The sequence below is a fragment of the Porites lutea genome, chromosome 7 (assembly GCF_958299795.1).
Source record: "Porites lutea chromosome 7, jaPorLute2.1, whole genome shotgun sequence".
NCBI classification, from domain to species: domain Eukaryota; kingdom Metazoa; phylum Cnidaria; class Anthozoa; order Scleractinia; family Poritidae; genus Porites; species Porites lutea.
This window is the reverse complement of record NC_133207.1, coordinates 32153876-32171577: the sequence shown is the minus strand read 5'-3', so window position 1 is coordinate 32171577 and position 17702 is coordinate 32153876. Positions and strand designations below refer to the sequence as shown.

Here is a 17702-nt window from a genome sequence, read left to right as displayed (position 1 = left end):
GGAATTTTTTTTTGTTTGCGCTCTAATATAAGTAATACTAACATAATTTCTGCCTAAAGGCTAGGTCTGAAAACGGGTCTGGAAAATGACATTTTTCGGTCTGAAATAGGGTCAGGATTTGGAGAACTGGGCTACACACCCCCACCAAGAATTCCCAGAAGTACCCCCTGTACTGTCGCAATTTGTAATAATCATCGCACTTTGTAATACCTGTCGCAATTTGTAATAAATCCATCGCACTTTGTAATACCTGTCGCAACTTGTAATAAACCGTGTCGCACATTGTAATAAAAAAGCTGTCGCAATTTGTAAGAACTGTCCATCGCACTTTGTAAAAAACTAAGCTGTCGCAATTTGTAATAATTCCATCGCACTTTGTAATAAACTTAAATTATTTTCTTTGGTCAAACATGCATGTCTTCCGACATAAATCTTTCTGCCTTAATTAATCACATGACCAACGAGAATCGCTTTTATGAAAGACTTGAAACTTCCTGTGACATGTCACCAAAAAAAAGATATGAGTCATTTCATATATTTGAATTCAAAAAATATTTAAATAACAAAAGCAACATTTAACAACAGAAAATTCATGAATAACCTGGAATTCGTCGTCCCAATCCATGTTTGCTTGCCACGTGACACTTGAGTCTTCGGGGTGGGGGGGGGGGGGGGGGGGGAGAATAATCCCATATACATGTATGGGCTAGGTAGGTAAGTACCGCTGAGGATCTCGAACCGTAAATAGGGTATCATTTTTACCTTGTTGGCTTTGTGTCTCTGGTTTAATCCTTAGATAGGGTAACTCAAGTAGTAATGGATGGTTTGGTTTATTATCCTTTGCATTTTGTGGAAAAAGACCTGAACACGCTCGGAAGAATTGCAAGGTCTTACGAGTTGTACACAGGGAAGGAGAATTTTTACTATCCCAAAGGATTTGCTTTAGAAGGCTCCATAGAAAAAAATTGTTTTAAGATGGAATGATACTCTTTTTGCTCCTCTATGGGACCAAATCAATAGAGAATAATGGACCAAATGGCCAGCCGGCTCCGCGTATGATCCCAAGTGAGTTTTATAAAAACAGGTACATACAAAGATAACTAATCAACATTAATTTAAAAAAATGCTTAGGACCGTGAATAAGTTAAATGGTTTGAATGAGCGCAGATATAAATTATAAAAGTAATTTTGTAAGTTACGTGCTTGCAGATCGAGACGTCATCATCTTTGTTTACGAAGTACCATTCATATTTTGGCATTATATTGATGTTGGCGAAGTAAGTTGAATCACTCTCAAAACATTATTACAAAGTGCGATGGAATTATTACAAATTGCGACAGCTTAGTATATTTCAAAGTGCGATGGACAGTTATTACAAATTGCGACAGCTTTTTTATTACAAAGTGCGACACGGTTTATTACAAATTGCGACAGGTATTACAAAGTGCTATAAATTTATTAAAAATTGCGACAGGTATTACAAAGTGCGATGATTATTACAAATTGCGACAGTACACCCCCCCCCCCCCCCCGAGGAAAAACAGAGCAAAATGTTTTGTTTTGAGTAATGCGTTTATTTAATTTAATTTCCAAAAATATTTGTTCATGCAAGAATTAAGCCTTTAGTTAACCTACAGTTTCTATTTAGCATTGTAAAGAACACTGATCATTGACTATGAAGTCGAACAATATTTTTGACGTTGCATTTGTATACTCATTGCACCAGGATGTAGCACATCGCTTTAATGTTTTTGTTACCATTGTCTGGATTCCAGGCCGCCGCGTTTCCACAGGTGTTGTCATCATGAGGATCACCACCAGTACCAAACCCAATTCTTGAGTCAGGGGAATCACAGTGGTTTTGTTCGTTACTTAAGATACCTATTCTTGCTTTGCTGTCGTATCGCCCTTTGCAATTGAACCCTTCCTGGTTACAATTTCTCTGCAGCGATGCCTTTCGGCCAATCAGCTTCTTCCAGGTGTGACGACCCAGTGACGTCGAACGGTATTTTCCGTCAGCGATCAGGGAGTGTAAGGAGTTGGCTTGTTTGTTGATGACGATCGAATTAACTTGATGGCTGATCTTCATAGCGAGGCAGATCTTGGTGAATGGTGTGCTCCAGTAGGTGGGTAATTTTGTTTCTTGATGATCAAGCAGGGTCTTTCCCGCAGAGGGATAATGGTCCTTCTTGTTGGTCCACAATCTTGAATAGTACTGAAAGGTACTCTAAACAGGTAAAGAATGATATATCGTCAATTAACAAACTGTTTTCACATGACATCACGGCAGTCACATTCTGCTGCAAAAGGTTGTAAGACTATATCCAATTTGGCCTTCCGCGTCCTGGGGGTCAACTACATCCAATCTCTTCCCTCTCCCCAAGTAGTTTTGAGAATATCTAGGCTAAGACAATCAAACGCCAGGTAAGAATTAAAAACCCCAGCCAAGTAAATGACGTGATATGGCGAGATCCCTCTAAACATCTCGCTGTGATGATGGCCAATGGCCGCCATCTCGGTGTACTAGTGAGCCAGTGAGAAGAGGCTACATTATATGACTGGCCGTTTTACGACCCTTCAAGATGAAGCGAATCCTGTGGTCTGTGCGAGAAACAATTTCCTTTTTGGGCATGTAATAAATCGTTGATTTACCAAATCTTTGGTCAAAAGGAATGGACACTGGGCTGGTTCTTTTTCGCGATTTTATGGACCTCAACTCGGTCTCGGTTCATAAAACGCAAATAAAAAGGAATTCAGCCAAAATCGAGCCATATTAGCCTCATGGTTTGTCAGTAAAGCCCTACACTTGTAAGAAACCTTCGCGGTAACATTTCTGCGAGCGGCACACAAGATTCCCCTCACGGGCTATCTCCGATCACCCACTTTTGCGCAACATTATGGTAGGAAATATGCCAAAAAGGATAAAAGTTAAATAAAATCAATTTCTGTACAAAAATTCTGCTCCTTCATTGTAAAACTAACAATTCATCTGAAACTATCAACCTTTCAGAAAATAAACTGGGGCCCGGTTTTGTTCGTGCGCTATTAAAAAAAATTGCCCCAAGGATTGCACTGGAGCGGAGATCACGCCCGTCCCCATTCATACCAAAGCTTAAATAAGTAACTAACAGCTAATTTTAAACATGAGCCGGAATAGTTTACACAACAGACTCCAATACCGTGCGGTCCAGTATGGATTGGCAATTCCCAAATTTGATATTTCAATACCTGTACGCATCCCCAGCAGCCAAAAGCTGACGGTATGTTAGCTTCCTTTCAGCTCATTGTTTACAAGCTGTTTACTAAATAGTTGCTTTTCTAAAACCAGCTCCGTTGTTCACGTATTTCTACTGAGGATTGCAATCTGTCGCAAAACTGATTTGCTATCAATTCTCGGTCGCAATTTTAGCAAAAAAGTAGTTTAAAGGAAACTGCTCGAGGTAGGCTCGATTACCAGCCGCTGTTCGGGAAAATGAGCCCACACTCTTCCCCCGAAAGAGCGGCTGGACGCGTGCGATTTCCTTTGTTGGTTTAAGCCAATCATGTTCCCGCCTGCAGATTTTCGTCTGGCAAAGATTGTCGCAGAAATTAACACATCAAAACAGAGAGTTCTTGCTTGATCCATCGCATGGCGAGGCGATTTTGACGGCGCGGGGACACTAGGCGAAATTTTAGAGTTCTGAAGGAACACAACGTTTTGTTCGATTGTTTGTTGTGAATGATTGTGGTTGAAGAGATTTTGCATCTTCAAGGATCTTTTCAAGGCGCTTTAGGTCTCGATAACTGCGTTCTTTACAGACGTAACCGTCCACGTTTATATTTGACAGAGGAACATTCAATATGCTGGAAATACTGTCTGGTAAATCAGAAACTTTTCCATTTAATTTGGTCCGCTTCCGTGAATCAGTCGGTCAGTTCGGACCCACAGAAGACGCAACCAATATTCGAAGATCAAAGAAAATTAACTGCATGTCGGAGTGTACAGAAATGTACCGAAGAATATTTTTCAAAATGTAGGGAAATGTACCGGAAAAACTATTTCGAAAGTCATTTGGGTGGGGACCGGTTTCACTTCCAGTGATATCGGAGACGCCTAAATTATCAATTTTCCAATTACGTCACAGACAAGGTCAACGGGTCACGCGTCCAGCCGAGGGTTATCGATGAGTCATTTAACAATTATTCCACGAGTGCGCGTTGGATATGAAGTGGGAGATTAGCCAACGAGGCGCGTAGCGCCGGGATGGCTACAATCATCTCATATCCAACAAGCGCGAGTGGAATAATTGTTTTATCAAAAACGCCCAAAAACAGTATCGAGAATTCTTCCCGACTTTATTTGTAAAAACAACCGATTTTCAGCTTGTTTTTAATTTTGAGCAGACGCGTACAGTTACCATATTTGGAGAGCATGGTATAATGGCTCATATACCATGATGGCTAAGCCAATCAGAGCACTAGAATTGCATTATCCAATGAGTCAGTTTTTAATAATGGGCATTATTTTTCATTCAAAATATTTCCCCGATTCTGATTGGCTAAAAGCACATGTTTAATTCACCATAACCAGTTACTGATGACCAAATTTGGAAGAATTTTGTGTTTAGCGAGGAAATGACGTCAAAAATGCAGCGTTCTTGCAGGTTAATGCACCGTTAACCGAGAAGACCTGGGGACAAGGGTTAGTTGTTTTGGTTGTGAACTTGAAAAATTGTGGACATTTCACTCGTTTCAAGAGTAAGAACTAGGCGAAAAAATAGCTAAAAACATGGCAAGAACAGGAAGAAGACAACTCGAAGGGCGACATCTGCTATTTGGAGAACATTTGCGGAGCTGGACAAACCTAAACGTGCACTATCGAAGATGAACTTAACATCGATGGATCGGTGGAGGTAAGCATGTTTTAGCCGTGTTTTTAAACTAGGAATTATTTTGAATGAATAATAAAACAATTATTGAATTCGGCTTTCGTATCTTATGAAGAATTATATATGGAGATCTCGGAGGGTGTTATCCGCCTTGGCCGTCCGTCTCCATAATTCTTCATAAGATACTCAGCCTCGTTCATTAATTGTTAAATATACCATAGAATCGATCATGTATATTTCCTACATCTTCCAAATATGGTAAGCGGCGGTTGGTTATGAAGAATTAGTCGAGGAATTGGATCCAATCATGAACGCGGGCAATATATTATCAATGAATACTAAAACTGTTGCGCCGCTGCTGCTACCTGTTTGCCATCGATCTTCATGACCAGCGTCCATCCACCTCCTCCGCATGCTCCAAGCTCAGTAGCTTCCATGTGACAGTACACAGGAATTTGTTTGGACTCCACATTCAGTAAGTAGGCTTTGTTTTCAAGCTTCCTAGTAAACAGGGATTTATATAATGATATATTTTTGAGGCACTTCATGAAATCAAGCAAGATTTGTTTTCTCTGCATGTTTTAATAAGTGACCGTCCTCATATTCAATCAGATGCAAAAAACGATTGGATTTAGAGACATAAAAAGAATAAATATAAACAAAGAATTTGACAATCTGTCGTACGTCGTGGACAAAACTAACATTTGGCATGGAGCAATGTCGACCTTACAACAAAGAAAAACTTAATGAACAATTGATATACCTCGACAAAAGCACGGTTATAAAAGTAGCACCAGCCGAATGCAGCGAAGGTTATTTGAGTAAGTAAGTAAGTAAGTAAAAGCTTTATTAATGTGTCAATGTGTTTAGTTTTCACAAATAATTGGGGACACAAAAATAAAAATTATTTACAAATAAGAAATATAAATAATAATAATGTATATACAGTTAAAATATGTAGCATGTATATATTGTATAATAAAACAATAGGTAATACGTAGGTAATAGTCGGGTGGTGCCGCCTGAAAAAGAATTATATGTACCAGCTCGGAAAGCAGTAAAACGGTTATTTAGGCCGTTAAAGCCAGAAATTTGATAATTGACCACAAGGTAAAAGTTTCCAAATGTAATGCAGATGAACCACACGTGTAATAAGGCCCTCATATGAAATGAAAACCGAAGTTTCTTGAAGAGCGCCGCCCTGTAATAAAGTCGAAAAATCAAAAAGCGTTCTCTCGAGTAAATACAATTTAATCGGAAGAGCACCGCATTTCCTAGCTAGCAACTCTGCAGCCCTTACTGATTGTTTTAATAAAAAACAGTCACCTCATCCACTTTAGAATTAGACAAAACTAACTCACATGGGCCTACAAAACCAAAAGAAATTTTTTTAACCAATTTTTCTTGCTAGTGAAAAGATTGAGTAACAAATATGGCAAAAAATGCAAGAATAACAAATTTAACAAAATTCTTCACTTACAATGAGAATGTTAATTGGTGTTTTTAGCTAGCAGAAAAAATTCTTGTTACTTTTGCGATTTTTGCGACATTTGCGGACTTTTCGGGGCCCTTCTTGGCTTGGTCTCTTTCTAAGTCTTAAATTTTGTTACATTTGTTATTCTTGCGATATTTGTAAGTGATTATTTCACATAATTTTCTGCTCAATCATTTCTTTTGCGACAATTGCGAAAACAATTTGCTAGTAAATTTTTGCTAACATGATCGATCCTGGACGCCGTAGGGTTTTTGAGCCGTTTTGGTTTGAAACTGGGTATACACTTTGCCCATTTTGGTCTGGAATCGGGTATGGTTTTCGAGGGAACTACGGGAGTGTATGAACGTATTTAATAAAGCAAATCAAGCTTGGTTGCGTAGCGTCCTAAAACAAAACTAGCAGCCGCTAAGCGGAACGTTGAAACTCGCTCGAGACCCTTTCTGTTTGCGCAGAGATTGATGGAGTGTCCATGTAGTTACATAGTTACCTCGGGATGACCATCTAGACAGCTTAGCAGTCACTAACTGTACTCGCTGAAGTCTCTTAACAAGATAATCTGCTATAGTATCAGTGACAATGTCATTATAATCGATCTTTGAAAAAATAAGACACTCTGCCAAGTGTTTTCTGACATTATACGGGGCAAGGTATTTCAGCTTCTTCAGTACAGACAAAGTTCCGTGACAACTTGAGATCTTGCAGTTTATCGCTCTTTTCCAGTTGACGTTTTCGTGCACTTCCGTACCAAGTAGGCGGAAAGTTAAAACTCGCCGGAGACTCTTTCCATTTGCGCAGAGATGGATGCAGTGTCCGTCTAGTCCATGAGTTTGTGACATCTGGGAAGTTGAAAGAAGCATTTAGTCTTCTTAGGAGGAAGCGCCAAGTTACATCGGAATGACCAGGTAGACAACCTGCATCTCCGCCCGACAACCCTTAGAATCTCAGATGGTTTACAGTGACTATAAATCGTTATATCGTTCGCATATTGATGGCAATTTACTTCGGTTGGGAGTACGTCTGTCAAGTCGTTTACATAAAGGTTGAATAAGAGGGGACGCAAAATGAATCCCTGAGGTACCCCAAAAGACACATTTAAGCGTTCCAACGAGCGATCATTGATTTGGACGTACTGCGTTCGATCAGTCAAATAACTCACAATCTAATGTAGAGAGGACATGGAAAACCCTAGCTTATGCAATTTGCATAGAAATGTCTCATCCACAACTGTATCAAAAGCTTTAGACAAGTCTGCCATAATTGCAATGGTGACCTCACCTCTGTTCTTTACCTACAGACTCCGTTAAGGACTTAGGTGTGATATTTGATCCTAACCTGACATTTGATTGCCATATCTCAGCTCTCACACTGCTTCATGTATTTCTAAGTTACCCCAGACAAACCGCGCAAAACACGCTTTTAATTTAGACTTTCTAGCGATTTTAATTAACGCGCTTGTTTTTGTAAATTATTTTACTGCTCGGCGGTCTGGTCTAACACTTCTGACAGGAATATACGTAAATTGCAACACGCACAGAACTTTGCTGCCCGGATAATTTAGTGGAGCGAGAAAATTCCATTATATCTCTCCAATTCTCTGGGATTCGTGCTGGTTACCTGTAGGACAGCAATTATATTTAAGGGACGCTGTTTTTACGTTTATATGTATGACGGGCTGTGTCCCAGATTACCTCACATCCAAGCTAGTTACCAGAGGCCAAGTTTCTGCCGCGTGACACGCAATTCACAACAATTAAATATCCCTTTATTTAAAACAGCTGCTGGTCAGCGATCATCTTAGTACAGAGTTCTCAGTTTGTGGAACAGCCTAGATAAAGACCTCAAATTAAGTAAGAATCATAGGGATTTTAAACAGAAACTGAAGCAATTATTGTTACATAAATTTCTTGATCCCGCGAGCGTTTTGTAGGTTTTAACTTTTTATTGTATCATAGGAATTTTAAAAAGGGAAACTTAAGTAATTTTTTTTCTTTTTAGGTAGATATTTATTTGTATATACTTGATAATGAATTATAGCTTTGTCTTATATCACTGAAAAGCCCCGCTGGGGAGTGTACAATAAACTTCTTACTCTTACTCTTACCTTGCGGATATCATCTCTTTTTGCAAGCAAAGTAGTTGTAGTTGAATGGCTTTTGCGGTATGCACTTACGTTTGGCTGAAGCGCAGCAGTTTCCGTGAGAAAATCCACCATTTGTCGTCAAGACAGTCTTTCACAAACCTTTGATAACACAGGCAAAATGAAAACAGGGCGAAAATCATCATTTGCCTGGGGTTCACCCTCCTTTGGAGTGGGACTAATGAGTGCGACCTTCCAAAGAGTTGGAAAGTCCAGTTTCGAAATGCACGTGTTTAAGATATGCGTTAAAGGCGATGCTAAATGGTCTGGGACTAGCTTGATGAATTTGGTTGGAATGTTATCCGGACCAGTAGAGCAGTCGGACCGCAGCGCTTTGATCTACCGAATAACTTCATGATAGGTAACACTCTTCAGACGAAAGGAAGTATCAGGGTCCTGCGCAAGCGCATTAATACGCCTATGCAGCTCCTCCTTATCAACCGCCACTAGGGACTTTAAGATCCAACGATGCGACGACAACGAGAACGTCTCTTAAAAAGTGAATTTGCGTTCTTTCAGTCTTTATAGCGATTATTCCTACCCACTTACTTTGTCAAATGTAGGCAAACCCTCCTGAAGCTGAATTTCGAGTGACCTTGATCTAAGCTCAGGAAGAGAAATAAAATTTCGTTGCTTGTTTACGTCCTCCATAAAACGCGAAATAAGGCATTTTCACGTCTTAGTCGTGCAAAAACGGGTTGAGAAATGTACAAAAAAAGTGTGATGAACGTGCGAAGTTGTTGTTTTGCTTATTAAACCAATTGTTTTTTTTTTTTACCTTCTCGTTGCCGTCCGCGTCGTTGGATCTTAAAGTCCCTACTGAGGCATCGACACGCTCAGCTGCAGAAGCAAAGTGCTTATTATCCGGATACACAGTTATTGATTGATGGTTAGGGTGAAGGATCGTCTTCCATACTTCCTTGGGCCGCTCATACGAGAGTGCATTGGTCATAAACCTTCTCTTTGCTTTCCCAATCAGTTTCTTAAGACTGTTGCGGGCGTCTTTGAAGATGTCCCACCCAGCCTCACTGTGAGGGGGTGTGTGTGCTTCCCTACGATAACGCTTGCATGCCTCCTGCAGCGTTCGAATGTTCGGATCATTCAACCAGAGCGCAAGTGGTCTTGTCACCCTCACATGCTAAGGGTGCATGTCACTCTAAACAGTCCGAAATAAGAGTATTGAACGCGATGACTTGTTCGTTAGGATCCTCTAATTAAAGCATAAACGACCTTAAATGAAGTTGAGTGAAATCGTCCCTGAACTGTTTTTCGTACCTAATAACCTTGTATCTTGGAGTGAAACGGATGACAAGCGCATTGACTATGCCTTACACACGTGACAAACACTCTGCTGGAAAACATTGACAAAGGACTATTAACTGGCCTTAGACCTAAGCAAGGCCTTTGACACCTTAGATCAGCATCATGTTAGATAAGTTAACTTCACTAGGAATGAATCGCTCTGCTTTCCAATGGTTTAGGTCCTACTTAACCATGCGCACCCAAAGTGTTTGCACCAATGGGGTCTTGTCTGAGGCCCAGCCTCTATCTTTCGGGGTCCTCCAGGGTAACGTATTAGGCCTTTGTTATTTATCATCTACATGAATGACTTACCTCTGGCGGTTCAAGGTTGTAGCATCGAGCTTTATGCTGACGATACACTTGTCTATTTTGCAAGCAAGTCAGTCAGTGAAATTCAAGCTCAGTTAACTAGTGGCCTAACTTATGTCCTAAGCTGGCCTCAAGCTAATTTTCTAATACTTAATCTTGAAAAAATGTAGATTTTGCTTGTTGGTGCTCATCATAGCACCGCGGAGGCTGACAATCTAGTTATAGAAATCAGTAACACGCGTTTAGAAAGAGTTAACAAGTTTACTGAAATATCTTGGGGTCCTCCTAAACAACACCTTATCCTGGAAGGACCACATAGAATATATCAGTAACAAGATCTCGTCTTGCCTATTCTTCGCCGAGCGCGTAAGGTTCTTTCCAAGCCAACTTGTCAAATGCCCTCCAATACTATAGTCTTGCCATTGTTCGATTACTGTTCGCCTGTCTGGGACAGCTGTCGGGTTGGGAGCAAAGCTAAATATCTAGATAAGCTAGACAGACGCGCCGCATGTATTATTAAAGGTCGATCTATCGGGGCTTAATTGAGGAGTTAAAATCAACACTTGGCTGGCCCAGCCGACAAGCACGCAGAAATTATCTCAAATGGTCTTAGTCCATAAGTGTCTTCACGGAATAGCGCCTTCGCACTTACTGGCAGAGTTTAGGCACGCGCACCTTTTCCATGGCGATAACACCGGAAGCCGTTATTTACTGCGCCCTCCCTTCGCAAAAAAGACTAAAGACCAAGGTAGCTTCAGAATAACCGGTGCTCGGACCTACAACACCCTACCGACCGGGGCGCCGTACCAAGAATGTTTGCCGATGACACCAACCTTACGTTATCTGCTAAGACGTTAACAGAGCTTAAGCTAGCTCTAACCCCTGAATTAAATAACCTTAGCTGTTGGCTGAAAGCTAACAAGCTCAGTCTAAATGTTTCTAAAACAGAGCTAATGATTATTGGATCAAGACAAAGACTATCTGCCCTATGTGACGATGTAGAAATCAGAATTGATGACCAAATTATCAAGAGAGTCGATCATACCAAATCCTTGGGTCTTACCATAGATGCTCAACTCTCTTGGGGTAAACACGTTGAAGAGATTTGCAAGAAAGTCTCTTCAGCTATAGGCGCCCTAAAACGTGTGCGGCCCTTTATATCCAAAGAAACTGCAATTCAAATTTATAACGCTTTAATTATGCCTCATTTTGATTACTGCAGCCCCGTCTGGGACTCTTTGAGTGGTTACTTGGGTGATAAGCTCCAAAAATTACAGAATCGTACAGCCAGAGTTATTACTAAATGCGAGCTCAAACCACCTTCTCTCCACCGTCAGCTGGGAGAGGCTATCTCTTCGACGAAAGAAACAAAAAGCCTTAATGATGTATAAAACCATGAATGACCTTGCTCCAGAATATCTACAAAGTCTTTTCTCTCAGCGTCACTCTGCTTACAACTTAAGAAACTCTGAGGGAAGGCTGACCCTGTCCAAACCAAGCACCAATTATTTGAAACGAAGCTTCTCTTACAGCGGGGTCATGTTATGGAATAACTTGCCCAAAAACTTAAAAAATGCTGCATCCGTTGAGCATTTTAAGCGAAATATCAAGAAGGTAGCTGATATATCGGATTCCCACACGGCAATCATGTAAAGCAGTTGTAATTAGTTTTAGTTTTTAACTTAAGCTTAACTGATGATTTTCCATGTTTAAATAAAGATTTACATACATACATACATACATACATACATACATACATACATACATACATACATACATACATACATACATACATACATACATACATACATACATACATACATACATACCGAGAATCATTAGACAAGTAGAGACCCTCAGAGAATCATAAAATCAAGCTAAAGCGCCATTTTAAACAGTAACGTCTGCAGTACATGTTGCCTTTGTAACTTAATTAATTGTCTAGTTTTAATGTCTTTGTTTTTGTGTTGTGTCAGGGCTCCATCTCACTAGCTCTGCTAAATTGGATGCCCCTGGATAAATATTGATTAAAAAAAAAACAACAACAAAAACATATGATGGGTCGTGATCGCTAACGACTGTACATGGGAGAACATCAGTATGTGTAACGCGTTTAGGAAGATTGGTAATAACTTGATCAACAAGCGTTTGACTGGACTTCGTAGTTCTTGTTGCTTTGGTGACGACTTGCTTCAGGTTCAGTGATTCGAGGGCATTTCAGTGTACCGCTTGACATCAGATGTTTGTTGTTTGATCATATCGATGTTTACATCGCCTGCCAAAATCAGCATCCCATGCCATGAAGCAACAAGTTCACTGAGAAGATGGTCAAGTCTCTGTAACCTGTTGGAGATATGCATTTGACTTTCAGCCAGATATTTAATACTGCCAAACAGAATTTTGCTGTTCTTGTTTTGGCCGGGAAAGGCTCCATCCACCAGTGTTTCCAGTTCCGCATACCAACGCCTCTCAATAGTGAGCAAACCTGGACTGCGGCCAAGAGGAAGGCATGCTAGGCCGAGGAGAAATGGAAATGGAGTCAACCCTTTCCCACGAAAATTTATTTATAGAAAGAGCTTTCGCGGAATATTTTTCACGCCTTCTTAGTAATATCCAATCAGAGCAGAGCAGAGCAGAGTTCCCGGCTCTGGACAACCGGTATTTAAGTAAATATTGAAAATCAAGCTCTTTAGTTACCTTATTTTAGTGGTTAACTCGCTTCTACAATGCTTTGGAGCTTTTTACTACGCCCACAAAGGAGCACACTGCATTGAACCACAGTTATTTCTAAAGTTAAAACTATGCTATGCTCTACATGGACTACATCTTTCGCTTGCGGCTGCTGTAATTGTGGGCGATCCGGTATCGCGAATTATGTACAGAGTTTATAAGCCAAATTACTGTGACAGTGAGTAAAAAGGGCTCTGAGAGCTTTTGACAACATAATTCTAACGGCAAACCTTTTAAAGAAGACAAGATTCTTAATCAAACATAAAATAAAAAAATATGAGTAGTCGCTCCATACATGCATGTAATCTATAACACAGACATATAATTTTAAATTTAAATCATACTTGTATAAAACTTGTCCAGCGGCTCTCCTCGAAAAGCCCTACAGGGTTTGCTGAGAGTTCCTGCCCAAGTATATTTTAATTATAAGACTGTGTAATTATTGTACTATTTCGAAAAGGGCAAATCCCGGGGGGCAAATAAATTGGTTGATTGATTGAAGTTTAACAGGCGTGCGAATTTACTCTGTTGTGTACCTGACATATACCGTCGGTTTCATTCACACAATACAAAATGTATTGAGCCTGGTATTTTTTCGCTTGCTACTACTGAAACAAACTATGTTAAGCAAGGCAAACAGTCCAAACATTAGATTGAAGAGCGAGCTGATGGGGATAGCGACTTCAAAAGGTTAAAATCTTTCAATGAAAGAACGGTCCTCAAAGGATGGTTAGGCATGTCACGTCGAGTTCTTTGCATTCTTTTTAAACTAACCTGAGATCAGGCTCAATTTTCGTTTCGCTTCGTAATAACATTCCGGCGGGCAAGGCGAAACGAAAACAGCAGTAGCTAGCCGTTAGAGAGAATGTATGAGAACCGCTAAAATTGGCCCTAATCTCAGGTTATTTTTAAACAAGCTTATCATTTTGCAGTTCCTGAGGCCATGGAATCTTGTACCTTGAAAAATAATGTGATTGCCAAACAATGTTAATTTCTTCCTGACTTTGATAATTCTGCCACTCAACGGTTTTTTTTTTCTCTCATCGAATGTGTCTTGTTTTAAAGTAAGCAGCAGCCCATCGAATGTCGATATCATGCTCCAGGTATTTATATGCATGATTTTTAGTTGCATGCTCTTTTCAATTAATCATCAATTCAATTCTTTTCAATTAATTCTTTTCAATTAATCATCAATTTCAATTCATTCTTTTCAATTAATCATCAATTCAACTCATCATCCTATGTCGATATATAGACCATGTGTGTAGAAAGGTAGAAAGTTACCAATACAATTCGGGCAAACCCTTTCTTTAGGGTGTGCCGATGAGACAACAAAATTTGTCGTAGAGGTATGTCAACCTTAAAAATAGAAAGACTTTATTGCAACTAATAGACAGACAGCTACAAATAACATGGCGAAGTGTCTGAATAGTGTTGCCTTCTTGATTGTTTATTGCAGAGTAAGATCATGATGATGACGACTGGATTTACGTAAGAAGGTAACAAGTGACAGCAAGAGTGTAAAACGGATGAACTTGTGGCCCTCATATTTAAACAGGTTAGAATAATACTGATTAACATATAATAGTTTATATGATTAAGAAATATGCACGGTAAAAATGAAGTATACAACATATTTCATCACCCTATTGCCTTTATTACTCACAAGTTCAAAGTCTATTTAATTAGAATTATGAAATTCTTTTAATGAGCAAATTAACGCTCTTCGTATTCCTTTTTAACAATTCTGACACTTGGACCTTTCTCAGATTTATCAGTAATTTATTCCAATCTTTAATTTTTCATAAAAGTGGTGTCATACTTCTATAAACGCGATAATAACTGCGAAACTGTTCGATAAATTTCTTTTAAAATTTGGTATTGACAGTGGTCCTAGCAAGATTTCCTCTACGTCTACCCGAGATCTTTGTCCGCAATATGTAATTAAAGCTCAAACTTGGGAGGTTTTGGGTGCGATCCATTCAACCAAAATTTCCGACCGGTCCGACCGGGAAAAGTGGTCCACCTCAAAAGGTGGACCAGTTTTTTCGAAACTTTTCCGGTTGGACCGAACCGATCCATTGAGTTTTGGACCGAAATTTCCGGAATTTTTGGTTGAATGGATCGCGCCAATTTGCTCCTAGTAAAAACCTAGTCACCTTTTCCAGACAACACTAACCGACATAGAGCTCCACGTGACGAAGCTAACAGCTAATTTGGGGGGATGCGGTTACATTGTATGCAAAGAAAGGCCTTTTCTAAAGTCCGAACCTTAAGAAACTGGTACTTACTATGATATGAGAAAATTTGTATGTTATATCTTATATCGTGACGAAAAAAGTACTGAGTAAAAAATGTTGCTAACGCCATAGTAATCACGTATGCTGTACTCACAAATGTTTATCATAAATTTCCTTGCAAGTTGACATCATGCTACCTGTAAAGGAAAAACATCGACAATGCATCATTCCGACATTCATTCCAGTTCATGAAGAACAGTGCGCATGGGCCTCGAGCGAGTACTTCGCGCTATTTTGCGCTCTTCAAGTAGTTAGTTCCGATCTCTTTAACCCTTTCACTGCCAGAGTGGATGATGGAGTTTGTGAGGTGGTTCTAACTTTTACGTCTGTGGGCAAAATCCTGTGGTGCGACCATTCAAATGAAATCTCTTTGGAAGTACTTTCATGTGGTGTTATTTGTTTTAAAAAATTTTACAAAATGAAATTTGGGATTTTTGTCGAATTTCCCTTTGGTCATATTTGGCAGTGAAAGGGTTAATTCAATCTCTACCAACCAAAATTTTCGAAGCAAAGCAAAAGAAAAAAAATGGGCAAACTAAGAAAAGAAAACGAGAGTTTATGACGTAGTTACACAATTTCTGTTAAACCTGATTCACGTAAACCCGAACCTGAAAAGAAGAAGATTTATTTAAGTACCCATTTCAATTAAGATATCTTGAAGTGCTCGGTAGTATATTTACCTGTACAATCATGTTCAGGTACACTTTCGGAATACCCTTCCTTGCAATCACACCTAAATGATCCTTTAGTGTTATTGCACAATGAACTGGTGGCGTTACAGTTGTGTTTTCCTGTCTCACACTCGTTTATGTCTGCAAATTAAGAGTTAATGCTCAATTATCAAATTGTAGATCTGGGCCGAGTTGTTCAAAGCCGGGTTAAGATAATCCAGGGTTAGTGCCAGATTTGAATTCAGATTTGAAAGCGTAAAAAGCATTTCAGTTTTAATTCTTTTTGTCTACAAGTTGATGATTGGAAGCTCTAAAAATAACAGAGAAAATTATCCGAGAGAATGCTTTTCAACACAAGAAAAAGAAATCAGGGTTAAATTTAACTCCGGGTTAAGCGCTAATCGGCCTTCGAACAACTGGGCTCTGTTAAGCATCATAATATGTAGCCTGCGAAAATATCCGTTTCTTCTCGCTCTTCGCAGGTAAGGACGTTTCGCGTGGAGGAACGTCTGCGAGAAATTCCATACTGATGACGCAAATCAATGTTTACTTAATAAATCCGGTAGTCATGGGCTTCCAAATCAGTATGGAATTTCTGTCGCTGAGTCGCAGACGTTCCTCCGCACGAAACGTCCCCAGCGGCGAAGAGCGTGGAGAAACGGATGTTTTCGCAGGCTACATAATGTGCCGCATACGTTCCCATTTTGAGGATGCTTTCATCATTTCAACCTGATTCACCCCACGTAAATTCGACAAAAGAAGAAGATATTTTTAAAGTATCCATTTCAATAGCATATCTTGAAGTGCTCGGTGGTATATTTACCTGTACATTTATGTTCATGTCCACTTTTGGAAAAACCCGACAAGCAGACACACTTGTGAGATCCTTTAGTGTTATCGCACAATGAAATAGCGGTGTCACATTGGTGGGTCCCAGTTTCACACTCGTTTATGTCTGCAAATCAAGAGTTAATGCTGAATTATCAACGGGCTTTGTTCGATTTTTGTGTCGATTCTATCCAATGAGGAAAGATATATATCATATATTTATAGAATGATAAATTTTTATAGTGGACAAAACAAAGTTAGATTGAATGCCAAATAAAAAAAAAATACAAATGATAAACCAAAGTTTTACATGTTGCACACTTGGAAAGCTTTCGCTGGGGGAATTTAACCCGCGAAAAGGAAATTTTGGCGGCTCGAGTAGACAAAGCTGGCGAGAATAATAGGGCTAGGAAATGTGCACGCCCAAATTTCGCTCGAAATCGCACATGTAAGCCTGTTCGCAGGCTACGGGGAATCTGGAGGCTGCAATTAACGCCAGACATTTTTCATGGATACGACCTGTGGGGTGTTTCTTGGTGATGGGGAAACTATTGTTGGTTAGCTATTGTTATGTGGTGTAGATATTGTTCAGTGTCTTTTTAATCTTTTGTATTACGTCATTTTTTGATTGCACCCGTCCACAACACAAAGAAACTACCGATTTGACACATACCACTGACTAAATATGAAACCGGTTTCCAGCTTTCTGACTGGCTCTAATCTTTGTGGTATGGAATAGCATAAAACTGTTAGTTTAAGCTCCGTATGGTTTGCTACCTGCACAGATAACACCATCCCCAGTATATCCAGGCTTACAAGTACAAGTGAAGGAACGCTTGGTGTTGGTGCAGTATGCATCATCGTGGCAGTTATGTTGTCCTGTTTTACACTCATCTACAAATCAGCAAGTGGAAGTTAGATATAAGAATTTATTTGACGTAAAGTAATCCACCTGCAAAGTCCGTTTTCACTTTCAGCCTATCAAGAGTTGTTTAAATTATTTGTTTGCAACAGTTCAGTTGAGTTCAAATTATTATAATCTATGAATACTCTTCGTTCAA

The 17702-nt window shown here is 39.6% G+C and overlaps 1 protein-coding gene across 1 annotated transcript; it reads right to left on the bottom strand.

Annotated features, from left to right (window-relative positions):
* Nucleotides 1-1627: 1627 nt before the first annotated feature.
* Nucleotides 1628-15280, bottom strand: LOC140944288 (uncharacterized skeletal organic matrix protein 5-like). Its single transcript, XM_073393442.1, has 3 exons — nucleotides 15237-15280; nucleotides 5235-5370; nucleotides 1628-2228 (listed from the first exon to the last, which is right to left on the bottom strand). Exons 1-3 carry the CDS (start codon nucleotides 15272-15274, stop codon nucleotides 1716-1718), a joined length of 687 nt encoding a protein of 228 aa, XP_073249543.1. The 5' UTR covers nucleotides 15275-15280; the 3' UTR covers nucleotides 1628-1715.
* Between the last annotated feature and the right edge of the window lie 2422 nt (nucleotides 15281-17702).

What these genes read in the sequence shown, in the direction of transcription:
- LOC140944288 (XM_073393442.1), bottom strand. Translation starts at nt 15,274, where the DNA reads ATGATGTCAACTTGCAAGGAAATTTATGATAAACATTT. An exon ending in GAAATTTATGATAAACATTT is followed by an intron (nt 5,371 to 15,236) that starts GTGAGTACAGCA and finishes CCTGTTTACTAG; the next exon opens with GAAGCTTGAAAACAAAGCCT. An exon ending in TGAAGATCGATGGCAAACAG is followed by an intron (nt 2,229 to 5,234) that starts GTAGCAGCAGCG and finishes TTACCTGTTTAG; the next exon opens with AGTACCTTTCAGTACTATTC.